This window comes from Colletotrichum gloeosporioides (assembly GCF_011800055.1).
Source record: "Colletotrichum gloeosporioides strain Lc1 chromosome Unknown consensus_74, whole genome shotgun sequence".
In the NCBI taxonomy this organism is placed as follows: Eukaryota; Fungi; Ascomycota; class Sordariomycetes; order Glomerellales; family Glomerellaceae; genus Colletotrichum; species Colletotrichum gloeosporioides.
Window position 1 is genome coordinate 853,027 of NW_025544719.1, and position 14,817 is coordinate 867,843.

The 14,817-nt window shown below is 59.2% G+C and overlaps 6 protein-coding genes across 6 annotated transcripts; 3 read left to right on the plus strand and 3 right to left on the minus strand.

Moving 5' to 3' along the window:
* Positions 1–721: 721 nt before the first annotated feature.
* GCG54_00003591 (Plasma membrane fusion protein PRM1) lies at positions 722–2,905 on the plus strand (the record flags this gene model as incomplete). The annotated part of the gene is made up of 1 exon (XM_045403663.1): positions 722–2,905. One exon carries the CDS (start codon positions 722–724, stop codon positions 2,903–2,905), a length of 2,184 nt encoding a protein of 727 aa, XP_045259851.1.
* Positions 2,906–4,034: 1,129 nt separating this feature from the next.
* Positions 4,035–6,406, plus strand: GCG54_00003592 (Tryptophan synthase; the record flags this gene model as incomplete). Its single annotated transcript, XM_045403664.1, has 4 exons — positions 4,035–4,082; positions 4,202–4,289; positions 4,348–4,418; positions 4,475–6,406. 4 exons carry the CDS (start codon positions 4,035–4,037, stop codon positions 6,404–6,406), a joined length of 2,139 nt encoding a protein of 712 aa, XP_045259852.1.
* A 261-nt stretch (positions 6,407–6,667) lies between these two features.
* On the minus strand, positions 6,668–7,480 carry GCG54_00003593 (54S ribosomal protein L24; the record flags this gene model as incomplete). Its single annotated transcript, XM_045403665.1, has 1 exon — positions 6,668–7,480. One exon carries the CDS (start codon positions 7,478–7,480, stop codon positions 6,668–6,670), a length of 813 nt encoding a protein of 270 aa, XP_045259853.1.
* A 434-nt stretch (positions 7,481–7,914) lies between these two features.
* Positions 7,915–9,019, plus strand: GCG54_00003594 (uncharacterized protein; the record flags this gene model as incomplete). Its single annotated transcript, XM_045403666.1, has 2 exons — positions 7,915–8,055; positions 8,108–9,019. The coding sequence occupies 2 exons, from the start codon at positions 7,915–7,917 to the stop codon at positions 9,017–9,019; spliced, it is 1,053 nt and encodes a 350-aa protein (XP_045259854.1).
* Positions 9,020–9,346: 327 nt separating this feature from the next.
* Positions 9,347–11,006, minus strand: GCG54_00003595 (Aspartate aminotransferase; the record flags this gene model as incomplete). Its single annotated transcript, XM_045403667.1, has 3 exons — positions 9,347–10,446; positions 10,573–10,642; positions 10,890–11,006. The coding sequence occupies 3 exons, from the start codon at positions 11,004–11,006 to the stop codon at positions 9,347–9,349; spliced, it is 1,287 nt and encodes a 428-aa protein (XP_045259855.1).
* A 1,305-nt stretch (positions 11,007–12,311) lies between these two features.
* Positions 12,312–13,804, minus strand: GCG54_00003596 (Secondary metabolism regulator LAE1; the record flags this gene model as incomplete). The annotated part of the gene is made up of 8 exons (XM_045403668.1): positions 12,312–12,375; positions 12,436–12,596; positions 12,672–13,155; positions 13,209–13,249; positions 13,309–13,375; positions 13,426–13,560; positions 13,613–13,659; positions 13,739–13,804. The coding sequence occupies 8 exons, from the start codon at positions 13,802–13,804 to the stop codon at positions 12,312–12,314; spliced, it is 1,065 nt and encodes a 354-aa protein (XP_045259856.1).
* Between the last annotated feature and the right edge of the window lie 1,013 nt (positions 13,805–14,817).

Consider the following 14,817-nt stretch of genomic DNA (forward strand, 5'->3'; position numbering starts at 1 on the left):
CGCGACCCCGGACGGCGTCTTTGGTTGGCTGAGAGCAGCCGTTGAGCGCGCTTAACAAGGCTTCACCCAAGTCCTCCACCTCACCTTGCACCCGCACCCGCACCCGCACCTGCTTCTGCCTTTGCCTGGTGCCGCCAAACGGACGAAACAAAGGCTTGGGCCAAGTCCAATTTCCTCAAGGCCACGGCCAAAAGGGCCTTTGCAGGCTTTATTCCTTCTGCTTCGAGGTGTGAATCAAGTAAGCAGTCTTTCTTCTTTGATCTCGGGACCCATATCCCCGTCCCCCTGCTGCTGCTGCTGCTCTGCGCGGCTGCTGCGTGATCCCGCGGCCTCGACCTCGGCCGTGTTAGTCGTGCCTTCCTTTTATTGTACTTCCTTCCCATTCACGACTCCCTTCTCTGTTACACCTCTCCCAACCCAAACTCAGTGTTCTTCACCTGCACCTCAAAGACCCCACAATGGATTCATAGAGAGCTTGTTCAGTGCCAGTGCTTGACGAGTTTCCTTTGTCAATTTCCTTCTTTCCTCTTTTTTCTGTCTTTGCCTCGACGAGTGATTCACCTAATTCAGTCACCACCACCTTCGACACATAATCCTCTCTGCTTGTCGACCACAACCGCCTCCTCTCTTTTTGGACTTTTCACATATTTTTTTCTTCTTCTACTTTTCTGCTGGCCACGAAATTTTGCATCAAAAAACTTACACCATCGATAGACTCAAGATGTTTACCTCGCGGAAACAACAAGAGGCCTACCCGGCCGTCCCCGACTCCCTGAGGTCGGACTCGCTCGAGATGTCGGAGCTTAGAAAGACCCAACAAGCTCGAGCCGACACCTCACCCTACATCACGCCCTATCTCGGCCTCAGTGCCAGACTTTCGCAAATCTGGATCAACCGCTGGACGATCCTCCTCTTGCTCGTCCTGCTCAGAATCATCATCCTCATCGCTAGCTTGAACGACAATGTCGACGAGGCCAACGCAAAGGCACTGTCTGCCTGTACGAAGGTGGAGGATATCGGCAGCGCCATGGCTTCCATGCCCCACTACCTTTCCGTCGGTGTCAACGAACTGTCCGCCAAGGGCATCGAAAAGACGCTCGACGGCATGGTCGCGGTGCTGGGTCTGGTCATCACCGGTGTCCAGAACCTCATCATCTTCGTCATCAACATGATGACCTCCATGTACACCTGCCTCATCACGGCCTTTGTTCACGGTGGTCTCGACGTGGCTTCCGATGTCACCAAGAAGGTCACCGACGCCATGAACAAGGCTATTGGCTCCATTACCGACACCATCGACGACAAGGCTAAGAGCTTGCAAGACGGTATCAACAAGGCAGCCAGTGCCATCGAAGACTCGGTCCTCGGCAAGGTTCTCCCAGACTTTCCCAAGGTCGACTTTACCGGCCCGGTCAACGAGCTGCGCGATATCAAGATTGACACCAGCGGCTTCGTCGGCGATCTGAACAAGCTCAACGACGACCTCCCCACTTTTGAAGAGGTCCAGAACATGACTGCCGAGGCCATCTCTTTCCCTTTCAACTTGCTCAAGCAGACCGTCAACGACGCCTACGCTGGCTACAAGTTCGATCGTTCTGTCTTTCCCGTCGCGCAGAAGCAGGCACTCACGTTTTGCTCGAACAACAACAACATTTCTGATTTCTTCCGCAACCTGAGGGACAAGATCACCAAGGCTCGCATCGCTTTCATCGTCGTCCTCTCCATCCTGGCCGTGTTGGTCATCGCCCCCATGGCATGGCTCGAGATTATGCGCTGGAGACGCGAGCGCAAGACGGCTAAGATCATTGCCAACGGCCAGTACGACTCGATGGATGTCGTTTACATTGCTTCCCGCCCCATGACTGCGACTTATGGCGTCAAGATTGCTTCTCACTTCAAGGGCAAGCGCCAGATCATGGTTCGCTGGGCCATCGCCTACGCCACGTCTCTTCCGGCTCTCTTCGTCCTGGCTCTTGCCATTGCTGGCTTTTTCTCCTGCCTGTGCCAATACATCATCCTCAAGGCCGTCCAGAAGGAGGTACCGGCCCTGGCCAACCAGGTCGGCAACTTTGCCGGCGAGGTTGTCAACACACTCGAGGGCGTTTCAAAGGAGTGGGCCGACGATGCCAACGGCGTCATCCTCAACACCCAGAACGAGATCAACAACGACATGCTTGGATACGTCACAAACGCGACGTCAGCGGTTAACGACACCCTGAACACCTTCACAAGCACCATGACGCTCGGCCTTGAGACTGTCTTCAACGGAACCATCCTGATCAACCCCATCAAGGACGTTGTCCGCTGCACGATCGGCCTGAAGGTCGAGGCTGTCCAGAAGGGTCTTACGTGGGTCCACGACCACTCACAGATCTCGTTCCCCACGTTCGACAACGACACCTTCAGCCTCGGCGCTCAAGAGTCAATCTCGGGCGACTCGGACCTCAACACGTTTCTTGCTTCGCCATCGTCCGTGACCACCGACGAAGTCACCGGCGCCGTCACCCACGTCACCGACTGGCTGGAGCGCGGCATCATCCAGGAAGCCCTCATCTCTACCGGTATCCTCCTCATCTACGTCATCATCGTCCTCATTGGTGTCATTCGCGCGCTGGTGGGCATGGTCGTGCCAGACAAAGGCCGTGCTGAGGGTGGATTGAGGTATACTGGGGACGACCGTCCGGCCATGAGCCCGAGAAGCCCGCCGAGATCCCACGGCAACGACTCGCGGTTCCCGCAGTTTGGCAGCGATCACTCTGCGGTCGATGACGAGCACTACTCGAGAGACATCCGAGACGAAAAGACGATCAAGAAAACCAGCATGGGACGCGCACAGCCCATGGAAGGCCACGAGAGGTCGAGTTCATACGGCCACTTTGACACGGCGTCATCTACGAAGTTTTAAGACGGTATCTATGTCGACAAAGAATATCGAACATGCAGAAAACATAACAAGAAGAAAAAAAAATTACAAAGAGGTTGGAGACCTTAATACCTCCGGCCTGGCTGGACCTTAGCCGAGAGATACCCCTCATTTTACGACAGGTCTGAATAATACGAAGAGCATGAGATAAAAGGCGTTGGATCATGGTGGAATTTACCCCATGGTGGGAACAGGGAGGAAAGGTCGACTCAAAGATACCAACGGCTCAGTTGCCGCACCGTTTGTTTTCGATTCTACAACGGTTCTCATATTTTGCGTTTTGATTCCACCGGAATGATTTGGTTCGTGGCAGCTTTGCTAGCTACCAGAATGTCTATTTGGTATATACCACTAGGTAGTTGAAGATTGAATATACTGCTAGCTGCAACCAAAAAAAAAAATCGGGTGTCCTATTGGCCGCTGTGTCGTGATGAAATAGACGTGAAGTTCGCCTGCGGATTTGGAGTAATAACATTAATCACGTCGGAGACGGAGCTGTTCGGGATAGACGTACCGAGGCGTCCCACAATGTTGGATGTGTGGGACATGATTTGGAGTCCGTAGCCATTGCCTGCCGGAGCGGCGATGGGCCAGACGGCAAAGTGATGTCTTTGAACCTCTTTTGGGCATCTCCGCCCCGCCGCCGAGGCGAATTGCGCTGTGGTGGGCTCCGCCGCTGGAGGACGGGGCAGGGGCCTGCAGCTCAATTGAACCACTCAGGAGGCCAGGATTTGGACAAACAGGCCGCTTGCCGGCATCGGTGCGGTGGCGGGTGTGGGGTGCAGCTGGTCCCTGGGGGCTCTGAGGACGCTGTATCTGGCGTCACTACGGCGGGCAGCGTCCGACTTTCCAGCGGGTTGGACCCCAGATACCACACCTAAGCAAGCAGCCCTGCGCTCAAGTCGGAGCTCCCGTCCGTGTTCCATCGACTCTGGCTAGCACCGTCCCGCCTCCCTCCGACCAGTGACTCCCCGGTCCCCTCCCCCCACGTTTGTCGGAACCGTTCATAAAACAACCACCGCCTTTCGAACTTCCTCCAATTCATCCTCCACAAAGCGACAGCACCGAGTCAATTTCTTCCGTATACCCCATTGACAGGTTCATATTCAACATGGAAGGTCTTAGGCAAACATTCCAGCGCTGCAAGGCCCAGGGCAGGGTGAGTCTTTGCTGTTTCCCCCGGTCTCGTGCCCCGCGATCGCACTCGAGGGGACCCCGCGGTCGACACCGTCACCGCCGAGACGGAGCACAAGGACGGAAAACTGACGATTTGAATAGTCTGCGCTTGTTACCTATGTTACTGCTGGTTACCCCACGCCGCAGGACACGCCCGGCGTCCTGCTGGCCATGGAGAAGGGTGGCGCTGGTAAGTTTTGCCCCTTGTGCTGGGTCGTCGAAGAGGACAGTTACTGACACCGCGCAAGACGTGATCGAACTCGGCGCTCCCTTCACCGACCCAATTGCCGACGGCCCCACGATCCAGACATCGAACACTGTGAGTAGCACCCACCGAGCGGCTTTTGAGGGCGCAGCGAGGACTAACATGCGCAGGTTGCGCTGCAACACGGCGTCACGATCGAGTCCACCCTTCAGATGGTCAAGGACGCAAGGAGTCAGGGCTTGAAGGCGCCCGTGATGCTGATGGGATACTACAACCCCCTCCTCAGCTACGGTGAGGAGCGCCTCCTGAACGACTGCAAGAGCGCCGGCGTCAACGGCTTCATTGTCGTCGACCTGCCCCCCGAGGAGGCCATCTCCTTCCGCAAGCTCTGCACCAAGGGCGGCCTGTCCTACGTGCCCCTGATCGCCCCCGCCACCTCGGACGCCCGCATGAAGATTCTCTGCAAGCTCGCCGACTCCTTCATCTACGTCGTCTCCCGCCAGGGTGTCACCGGCGCTCTCGGCTCCCTGAACGCCAACCTGCCGGACCTCATCGACCGCGTCAAGAAGTACAGCGGCGACAAGCCCGCCGCCGTCGGTTTCGGTGTAAGCACCCGCGAGCACTTCCTCAGCGTCGCCCAGCTCGCCGACGGCGTCGTTGTCGGCTCCCAGATCATCACTACCCTGCAGAAGGCCGCCCCCGGCGAGCTCTTCAACGACGTCGAGAAGTACTGTGCGTACCTCTGCGGCCGCAACAGCCCCGAGGGCGCCGAGACCACCCGCGAGGTCGGCATGGTGGAGGCCATGGCCGCCGCCAAGGAGCCCCAGAACCCGACCGTGGACCACATCACCGCCGACCAGGACAGCGAGCTGGTCGCGCAGCTCGCCGCGATGCACGGCAAGATCCCCGAGCGCTTCGGCGAGTTCGGCGGCCAGTACGTCCCCGAGAGTCTCATGGACTGCCTGTCGCAGCTCGAGGAGGGCTTCAACAAGATCAAGGACGACCCGTCTTTCTGGGAGGAGTACCGCTCGTACTACGAGTACATGGGCCGCCCAGGCCACCTGCACCTGGCCGAGCGCCTGACGGAGCACGCCGGCGGCGCCAACATCTGGCTGAAGCGCGAGGACCTCAACCACACCGGCTCCCACAAGATCAACAACGCCCTCGGCCAGCTGCTGCTGGCGAAGCGCCTCGGCAAGACCAAGATCATCGCCGAGACGGGCGCCGGCCAGCACGGCGTCGCGACGGCCACGGTCTGCGCCAAGTTCGGCATGGAGTGCACGGTGTACATGGGCGCCGAGGACGTCCGCCGCCAGGCGCTCAATGTGTTCCGCATGAAGCTCCTGGGCGCCAAGGTCGTCGCCGTCGAGGCCGGCAGCAAGACGCTCCGCGACGCCGTCAACGAGGCCATGCGCGCGTGGGTCGTCGAGCTCGACACGACGCACTACATCATCGGCTCGGCCATCGGCCCCCACCCGTTCCCGACCATCGTGCGCACGTTCCAGTCCGTCATCGGCACCGAGACCAAGGCGCAGATGCTCGAGAAGCGCGGCAAGCTGCCCGACGCGGTCGTCGCCTGCGTCGGCGGCGGCTCTAACGCCGTCGGCATGTTCTACCCCTTCGCCAACGACCCGTCGGTCAAGCTGCTCGGCGTCGAGGCCGGCGGCGACGGCATCGACACGGCGCGGCACAGCGCGACCCTCTCGGGCGGCAGCAAGGGCGTGCTGCACGGCGTCAAGACGTACATCCTGCAGGACAAGCACGGGCAGGTCGCCGAGACGCACTCCGTGTCCGCGGGCCTGGACTACCCGGGCGTCGGCCCCGAGCTGAGCTCGTGGAAGGACAGCGAGCGCGCAAAGTACGTGGCGGCGACGGACGCGGAGGCGTTCATCGGGTTCCGCCTCATGTCGCAGCTGGAGGGCATCATCCCGGCGCTGGAGTCGGCGCACGGCATCTACGGCGCCATCGAGCTGGCCAAGACGATGAAGAAGGACGAGGACATCGTCATCTGCTTGAGCGGCCGCGGCGACAAGGACGTGCAGAGCGTGGCGGACGAGCTGCCGAAGCTGGGACCCAAGATTGGTTGGGACTTGCGGTTTTAGATGGGGTGTGTTAAAAATGGGGAGCTTTTCACGACGATTGGACACAGAAACATTTGCAGGCGTAACGAGGGGATATCCATTTTACGGGGATGGGTTTTCATGGGCAACTTCGGGAATATAGCATTGTAGACCACAAAAAGACATAAGGGGGAGTTTCCTCCGTAGTTTTCATGAGAAGGTTTTTGTACATATGATACAATGAGTTCTTTTTAATTCTTCCTCTCTTCGTGCCAAGTTGCTTGCTTCCGCGGGCACACCGAATCATATCGTCCTGTCAGACGGCCCGGCGTTCTGCCCCTCAATGTGCACCTCCTCGTACGCCTCGTCAAGCGCCTGCTCCTCCTGCGCCTCCTCGCCGAGCGCGAACCCGCCGGCCTCGGCCCTCCTCATCGCCTCCTGCACCTCCAGCGAGACGCGGATGTGCTCCACGCGGTCGTGGTACAGCTTGTTCGGGTCCTCGCCCGCCCTGTCGGCGCGGATGGCGGCCCAGTTGCGGATGGGGATGAGCGCGGAGTAATCCGGCACAGGCTCGCCGTTGCTGGTGGTGAGCGTCTCCTGCGTGACGCCGAGGCGCGCGCGCTCGGGGCCGCCGACGGCCTCGCGCCAGGCGGCGGAGTTGACGACCATCCAGCGCAGCTTCCAGCCGCTGGGGCCGAGCTCCTTGACGCGCGCGGTTTTCGTCTTGGTGACGTAGGCGTCGAGGCCGCCCTCCTTGCGGATTGTGCGGAGGACGCGGATGGTGAGGCGGGTGCGGACCCAGGCGCCGAGGGCGTCGGACCAGAGGCGGCGGCGGTGGACGTTGGGGCGCCAGGTGCGCGGGGAGGTTTGGTTGTGTTTGGGGGCGACGTTGTTGCCGACGCGGATGCGGGCGGAGCCGTAGAGGCCGTTGTTTGATTGTTTGTAGATGAGGCGGGGGCCGAAGGGGTACGGCGGGAGGGCGTCGGAGGGGAGGTTCTTGATGGGGATTGTTTTTGTGAGGGAGGCGGGGGTTGAGGAGAATTGGCGGAGGGTTGGTGGTGTGAGGGTGCTGGGTGTGGGGAGCGTCCCTGGGCGGAGGAGGGAGAGGCCGCGCATCGTGGGCGAAGGTTGTGAGGTTCGGGTGCGGTGGAGGAGGTTGCCTCGAGGGCAGGCGGGAGGGGAGGGTATCGTCGTCGGGTGGCGGGCGGCGCTGGTGGTGCTTCGTGATGTTCAGGGAATGGAATTTTTGGAGTTGCGGCTTTCCGTTCGGGCGGGCTGATGTTCCGCCCGCTGGTGGAATTGGGTGGTTTGATTGGCTGGAGGGGTAGTTTGGTGGGGGCGGCGACGGGGAGCTGGGTTAAAGTGGAATCAGCTGATTGCGTGTGGGTTTCGCGACCTTATCGTTGGGCCGGGAGCCAGTCTGTCAGTGTACAGCCTTAAACCCCACGCCAACCTGACGTAGCGAGGAGCAGAGACTAAGATCCAGTGACATTCCGACAACCACAGATCAATCACTTTTATTTCGGTCAAGAAGAAGGTGGAAAGTCACAATGCTTCCCCCGGTGGAGGAGTCGGTCCTCCAAAATAACCCCGAGTTCGCGGCGCTGCATCACACCCTCACGACGGCCATCCTGAACCCAGACGGATCGTCAAAGAAGCCGTATACCAAGGAACAGTCCGCGATCCAAAATGTACGAAAACCCTTGACGTCGATTTTTCTAAATCAATCTGACATCATGTTAGGAACTAGCAGACCACACCTACACAACAGCAAAAGACCACCTCCTCACATCCGCCATCTCGACCACGGCACCCCCGGACCCGAAACCCGCGCACCGCTCGCTGCGTCCCACATCCACATCCACATCCCAACAACCACCACAGCCTCCCCAGCAACAGCAACAACAGCTCCCAGAGCCCCTCCTCGACCTCCTCCTCCTCCTCCCGCCGCTGCTCACCTCCCCGACCCCCCTCGACCCCGCCTCCGCCGCCATCCTGCTCTCCAACCCGCCCTTCTCCCAGCTGCAATCCCTCCTCCCGCAGCTCGGCGAGCTCGTCTCCTCCACCCTCCACACCTCCGCCGTCTCCCTCGCACGCATCGCCAACCCGTCCACGAACCCCTCCTTCCTGCACCGCACCGTGCCCGGGCTAAACGCGACCTACGCCAAACTCGAGACCGACGTCGCAGCCGCGCGGCACGCCCTGGCGTCTGAGAGGTTGCGCGCGGCGGCTGCGCTGACGGAGCTGCTGGACACGCACGCCGGCGCGCTGACGCTGCTCGTGCGCGCGCTGGAGGCGAAGCACGGGCTGGTCGCGCGCAGCCTGGAGATGCGCGCTGCGGAGACGGGGCTGGAGGCGCAGCGGGCGCGGGCGGAGGCGGAGGTGGCGCGGGAGGGGGTCGTGAGGGAGGTGTATTCGCCTGAGATGGTGGCTGCGCTGGGGAACTATGAGGCGCATTTGAGGGATGCGAGGATACGGTTGGAGGGGACGGTGGCGAATTTGAAGGCGGAGCTGGAGGGGTACGGGGTTGGGGAGGAGGGGAGGGGGGATGGGGGGAAGGAGAGGACGATGAGGGAGATTGCGAGGAAGTATCGTGAGTTGGAGAGGGAGAGGGATGAGGCGATGAGGGACTTGGAGAGGTTGGGGAAGGCGTGAGAGTTATGGATATTGGAGTTACACAAAAATTGGAGAGATCACGAAAGAAGCAGAGGTCACGGTCTAGGGAGACAGATTACAAAAGACGTCGCTATATTGTTACACAGCTGGGAATGCGTGTGTGGTCTACCTATGGTGCGCCAACGTTCTATATCCGCCGGCCCGGTTCAGTCCTGGCTTTGCTTAAAGAGAAGGCCTCTCCCCTTTTCGTGTTCGTTACAGTGAAACACACCCTGTTCTTTTGGAAACCGAAGCACCCCATGTCAACAGAACCCCCATGATATCTCTTTTTTGGTGGAAATTGTGCAATCTGCAAAAGGGCAGCGCTTAGCCCTTGACCTTGTAGATGGCCTCGGCCAGACGGCCGACGTTGCCGCTGGTGATGCCAGCCACGGAAATGCGGCCGTCCTTGGTGGCGTAGACGGAGTGGTCCTTGGCGAGGGCGTCCATCTGCTGGGGGGTCAGGCCGGTGTAGGCGAACATGCCGATCTGGGAGGTGATGTGGGACCAGTCGTGGGCGGAGCCGAGCTTCTCGAGGTTGTCCTTGAGCAGGGCGCGCATGGTGATGATGCGGTCGGCCATGCCCTTGACCTCGCCGAGCCACTGCTTGTTGAGGGCGGCGTCGTTGAGGATGGTGGAGGCGATGCGGGCGCCGTGGACGGGGGGGTTAGAGTAGAGGGGGCGGACGAGGATCTTGACCTGGGAGTCGAGGCGCTTGCGCTCCTCGGCGTCCTGGGCGACGATGGAGAAGGCGCCGACGCGCTCGCCGTAAAGGCCCATGTTCTTGGCGAAGGACTGGGCGAGGGCGATGTTGTGGCCCTCCTTGACGAAGTGGCGGACGGCGAAGGCGTCGGTGTCGGTGTTGCCCGAGGCGAAGCCCTGGTAGGCCATGTCGAAGAAGGAGTAGTGGCCGGCGGCCTTGACGGCGTCGGAGATCTCGCGCCACTGCTCGGGGGTCGGGTCGACGCCGGTGGGGTTGTGGGCGCAGGCGTGGAAGAGGAAGATGGAGTTCTTGGGGGCGGCCTTGATGTCGGCGAGCATGCCCTCGAAGTCGAGGCCGATGGTCTTCTGGTCGTAGTAGCGGTACTTGTGGACGGCGAGCCCGGAGTCGGTGAAGACGGCGCCGTGGTTGGCCCAGGAGGGGGTGGGGATGTAGATGTTCTTGGCGCCGGGGAAGTGGCGGGCGAGGAAGGCGCCGCCGATGCGCAGGGCGCCGGTGCCGGAGATGGACTGGGTGATGGCGAGGCGGTCGAGGGCGGAGGAGTCGGGGCCGTAGGCGAGGACGGCGGCGGCCTTTGTGAACTCGGGCACGCCGGTGATGCCGGCGTACTCCTTGTTCAGCTTGGCGGCGACGACCTTCTCCTCGGCGGCGCGGACGGAGGGCAGGACGTAGGGCTTGCCCTGGTCATCGCGGTAGGCACCGACACCTGGGGGTTGTTAGTGGTTGTCGGGGTGGTTGAGCATCGTGGGGTTGTGTGTGGAGGTGAAGCTCGTGACAGCTTGTCCAGAGCTCGCCGGCTGGGGTGTGCGTCATGGTGGAGGGGCATTCGTACCGAGGTTGATCTTCTGCTCGAAGGTGTCGGCCTTAAAGGCTTCAGTGATACCTGTTTGGCAGCGTTTTAGCTTCAATTGAGTTCGTGGCTGCTTGCGGGACAAAAAAAGAGAAGCCGCGGGAAGGGTGCGTCATACCGAGAATGGCCTGTTTGTCGCAGCAAAAATCGGCCGGTCAGCAAACGAGTTCGGTTTTTCTCCATGGCGGAGACAGCTATTTCGCAAAATGCCGGTGTTCAACTTACATCCTGCAGGAATTCGTTAGCAATCGTGGCGCACTCAATTGGGGCATTTTGGAGTCGGGGCGTATAAGACATACAGGAGGACCTTGGGGAACGTTGGCCCAGGTCGAGCCGGCACGGGCGGCCATGACGGGCAGGGCGGCCGCACGGCGGACGGCGGCTTGCCTGGTGGCGATTCTGGCGGTGGAGAGCATCTTGGATCTGGTGTTCTTCTCTTTTTCGGGAGATGAAGAGAGAAAAAAGGGAAGAGGGTTGAGGATGGAGAGGAGGAGGAGTTCGGGAAGAGGTCGAGGTTTTGCTCGGAGGAGGGTGACGAACAAAAAAAAAGACTCCGAGACAGCGAAGTGCCGAAAAAGCAGCTGCAGACGGGACTCTGTCACACTGGGCACTGGGGGGTGGGAGTCACTCTGAAAGAACTGGACACAATGGAAGCAAGGAACGGGTATGGCGCGGGTGGATAGGTAGGTTGGAATGGGCTGACTTGTGACTCTGCGCCTGAACCCGTGGGTGGTGCGTGGTGCTTCCTAGTCGGTCGGGCCACAGCCCACCTACTACCTGACCAGCAGCAACTGCAAGCACCACCGCCAGAAGAGAGCTACCTGCCTGGCTGTTCAGCTGTTGGAGGGGGAACTTCCATCATCCATGACTGTGACCTCCACTGAAGGAGGAGGGGACCGGTCCGGTGCGACTCCGGCCCTTGTGACCCCACCTTTTCGCTGGAGAATCATCGCTGGAGCTTCAGTGTTCAAACCTCTCATCAGCGATGCACCACTGGAGCAGGCGGCTGTGGATCGAGTCATGCGGTGCCCCCACTGAAATCGTGCAATCGCGGGGAAGCGGAGTTTCTGTATCGCCGCCTTCCGCCTTTACTGCCCTGCTGGTCTGTGCGCAATCCCACATGGGGGCCCACGGGGAGCCAATTCCGACCACTCTGAGCCGCTGTTTCCTGACTGGAGCGCATCCGGCACCCTCCTCTCTCAGTCTGTCTGGACACATGGTCCGGCTTCGGATCTTTTGACCGTTCTCAGCTGAGGCTCTCGTCTCGAGGTTGCGCTTCGTCATGCCCCCCAGGATCGGGATTGTGAACCCTCCCCCTGGCGCTGCTGCTCAGATGAGTCGCTTTTCATTCGCTCGCTTCAATGGGAGTTTGCGTGCTCGGAGTTTGCAACCTTGCTTTTTCGGACTTTACCATCCGGTCCGCCGACCCAGCACCCGCGCGAACGCACCGGCTTCCCTCCGTGTGCGCGGCATGAACCCCGAACGCCTCGGTTTCGCTAATGTCACGATGCATCTCATATAGCGGCTCTCATTCACTTCAGGCATTCTCTGGTTCCATTTCTTGGTTTGATGGTTCACGTCTACGCCTAAGAATTGCACCGCTGCTGTTCACTTATCACTTAGTGATGGAAGAAAAGCCTACAACGTGGCTATCAATTGACTCCACGCAAGCTCTAGTTCGTTGCAGTACCCTCAACACTGGGCACAAGACAAAACGCTGCTTAAGCCGCAGCAGCCGGCGTCTCCTCCTTGGCTTTCTCCGGCTTGCGCGCGTAGACAAGATGTCTGGCGAGGAAATCACATTAGCATGGGCAATTTTGTGCTCATCATAAGGGAAGCACCTACACGTCAACTCTAGGCTGCAGCTTGGAGTCCTTCAGGGCCTTCCGCATCTCGGCCATGAACACCATAATCTCGGCGTACTCCCACCCCATGACCTCCTTGGCGAGGAAGATCCCGAAGCCCTCGAGACCTTGGTCGAGAAACTCCAACAGACACGCGCCGACCTGTTTCCGTTAGCATCACTTGTTCCGATCAATCAAGCAAGAGCCTCAGACTCATGCACAGGAATTCAGACTCACCTCCTTCAGCATGGGATCCTTCGGCCACGGTCCGATCGGGACGGGCCACTTCTTCTCTACAACGTCCACAAAACCCGCAGCCTCGAGGTTCTTTTTGATGCCGTGGTCGCGGTGCTGCTTCGCCGTCTTGCCGAGGCGGTCGAACGCCTCGAAGAACAGCCGGCCCCACCGCTTGAAGACGTGGTCATCGTCAAGCTCCGGGATCGCCTGCGACTTGACGTCGATGTCGAACTCCTTGATCTCAATGTACCCGACGCCGGGCTTCAGGTTCGCCAGGGCCTCCGCGTAGAGCGCCGGCCAGTCCGCGACGCAGCCCTCGAGGTTGCGGATGTGGATGAAGTCGAAGTGCTCCGCCGGCCAGGTCCACGGCAGCTGCTCGATGTCGTCGATCTGGAACTTGCAATTGGGCGGGACCCATGTGGGCTGCGTGGGGGAGACGTCGACGCCGATTACCTCTGCCGAGGGGAACTCGTCGGCGAAGTCGCTGGATGTTGGAGTCAGCATGCTCTCATCTGGCGCATCTGCGGATGAACTCACATGGCCCAGATGCCGGTGCCAGTGCCGAGATCGAGAACCCTCTGGTGCGTGATTTCATCAGTGTGCTCTTCTTCAAAAGTGATGCACATCCCGAGCTCACCTGCGGCTTGTCGCCAATCGGCGCCAGGAAGAGCTTGTCGTCGAGAAACAGCGTCATCCAGTAGTGGCTGCTCGGGTCAGCAATCGAAGCATCAGCACGGAGAGCTATGGGATTCACTTGATTTCGAGCGCTTCGCCGTGCTTCTCGTCGTTGGGGCCGTAGTAATCAGTCTTCTGGGTGTACGTGCGGCCGTGAAGGCGGCGGTATTCGGTGATGCTCTCAGAGAGCGACGCCGTAGACGACGTGACGACACTTGATTAGATGAGCATGCAAGAACGTTCTTGTGATCTTTCCAGAGCCATACCTTTCCGCGTCCCCTCTAGTCTCATCCTCAGTCTCAATCGCGGGGTCCTACGCCGATTGGCGGTCAGCCCAGCCTCACCCTCTCACCACCACATCATCGTCCGCCTCATCTTGTCTTCACACTCACCGCCGCGATCGTGCCCTCAGCTGCAGGCGGGCCGGTAGCCGCAGCAGGTTGCTCTGTTGAGGCCATCATCTTGTCACAGTTTCGATTTGAGATTTCCAGTGTTCGACTGCGAAAGAAGAAAGCATAAAGACTCTCGCGCGACGCACAGAAAAACCCCTCTTTTTGTTGTTGGTTCGCATTCTGGCGTTCTGCATCCTACAGACCGGGGCCCAGTCTCGCCAAGACGAAGGCCGATTCCCCGGACGAATTACACAACCCTGACCATGCACTCGGCTGGAGCATTTGAGCCGCTTCGGGAAGGCCAGCGGGGAACGAAGCCTTATTGGGTGTTGATTGCAACGCTTTCTGCGTGGGTTCCGAGACAACATGGCGAGGTGTTGGGTTGATTGGGTGGTTTGGTTGTTCCGACACGGTGGTCCGTTACGTAGCCACACGAAGCAAATCAAAGCCTTGCTCGTCGAGAAGTTTGCTGCCACGAGAAGTAGCAGTCCCAATCGAACTGACAGACATACTTCCAAACAGCTACGTGCTACGGCCACGAACTCAGGTACAGGCTTTTAGCCCTCTTTCCCAAGTTCGACTTTTGATTACTACGTAATTAGAAAACATTTCACCCAAGCTTTGAAGTTGGGTTAATTAATTATCTCACCTTGGTTTAGTTGAACCACCCTTCATTCCGCATAGGCTGTCGAATAGTCTTCGCTCGATGCGCTCTCTCCTCTGGATCGACCGGCTTCTGACGCCGAGTCGGGCCGATGGTTTGGCCTTCGTCGGAAGTTCTTGTGAACTCATTACGGACGATATCAAAGGCAGCATTCTAACCTAAATCCATACCGACTAACGATTCCATTTGTGCAGCTGGTACCGTACATCGACATTTCGAGGCAGAGAATTCATCGTTTATCTTATTGTTTCATGTCCCCAGTCCTTCCCCTGGAACGTAGTTGTTGACGTGACGGATCGCCTTCGTCAAATGAAGAGGTTCTGTCTGGAATGAAAAAAATGCATCAAGTGTATAGCAAGTAGGAAAAGGATCAATCGAATTCCTCTGAAGGAGACGAGGACTTTATAGAAAGATA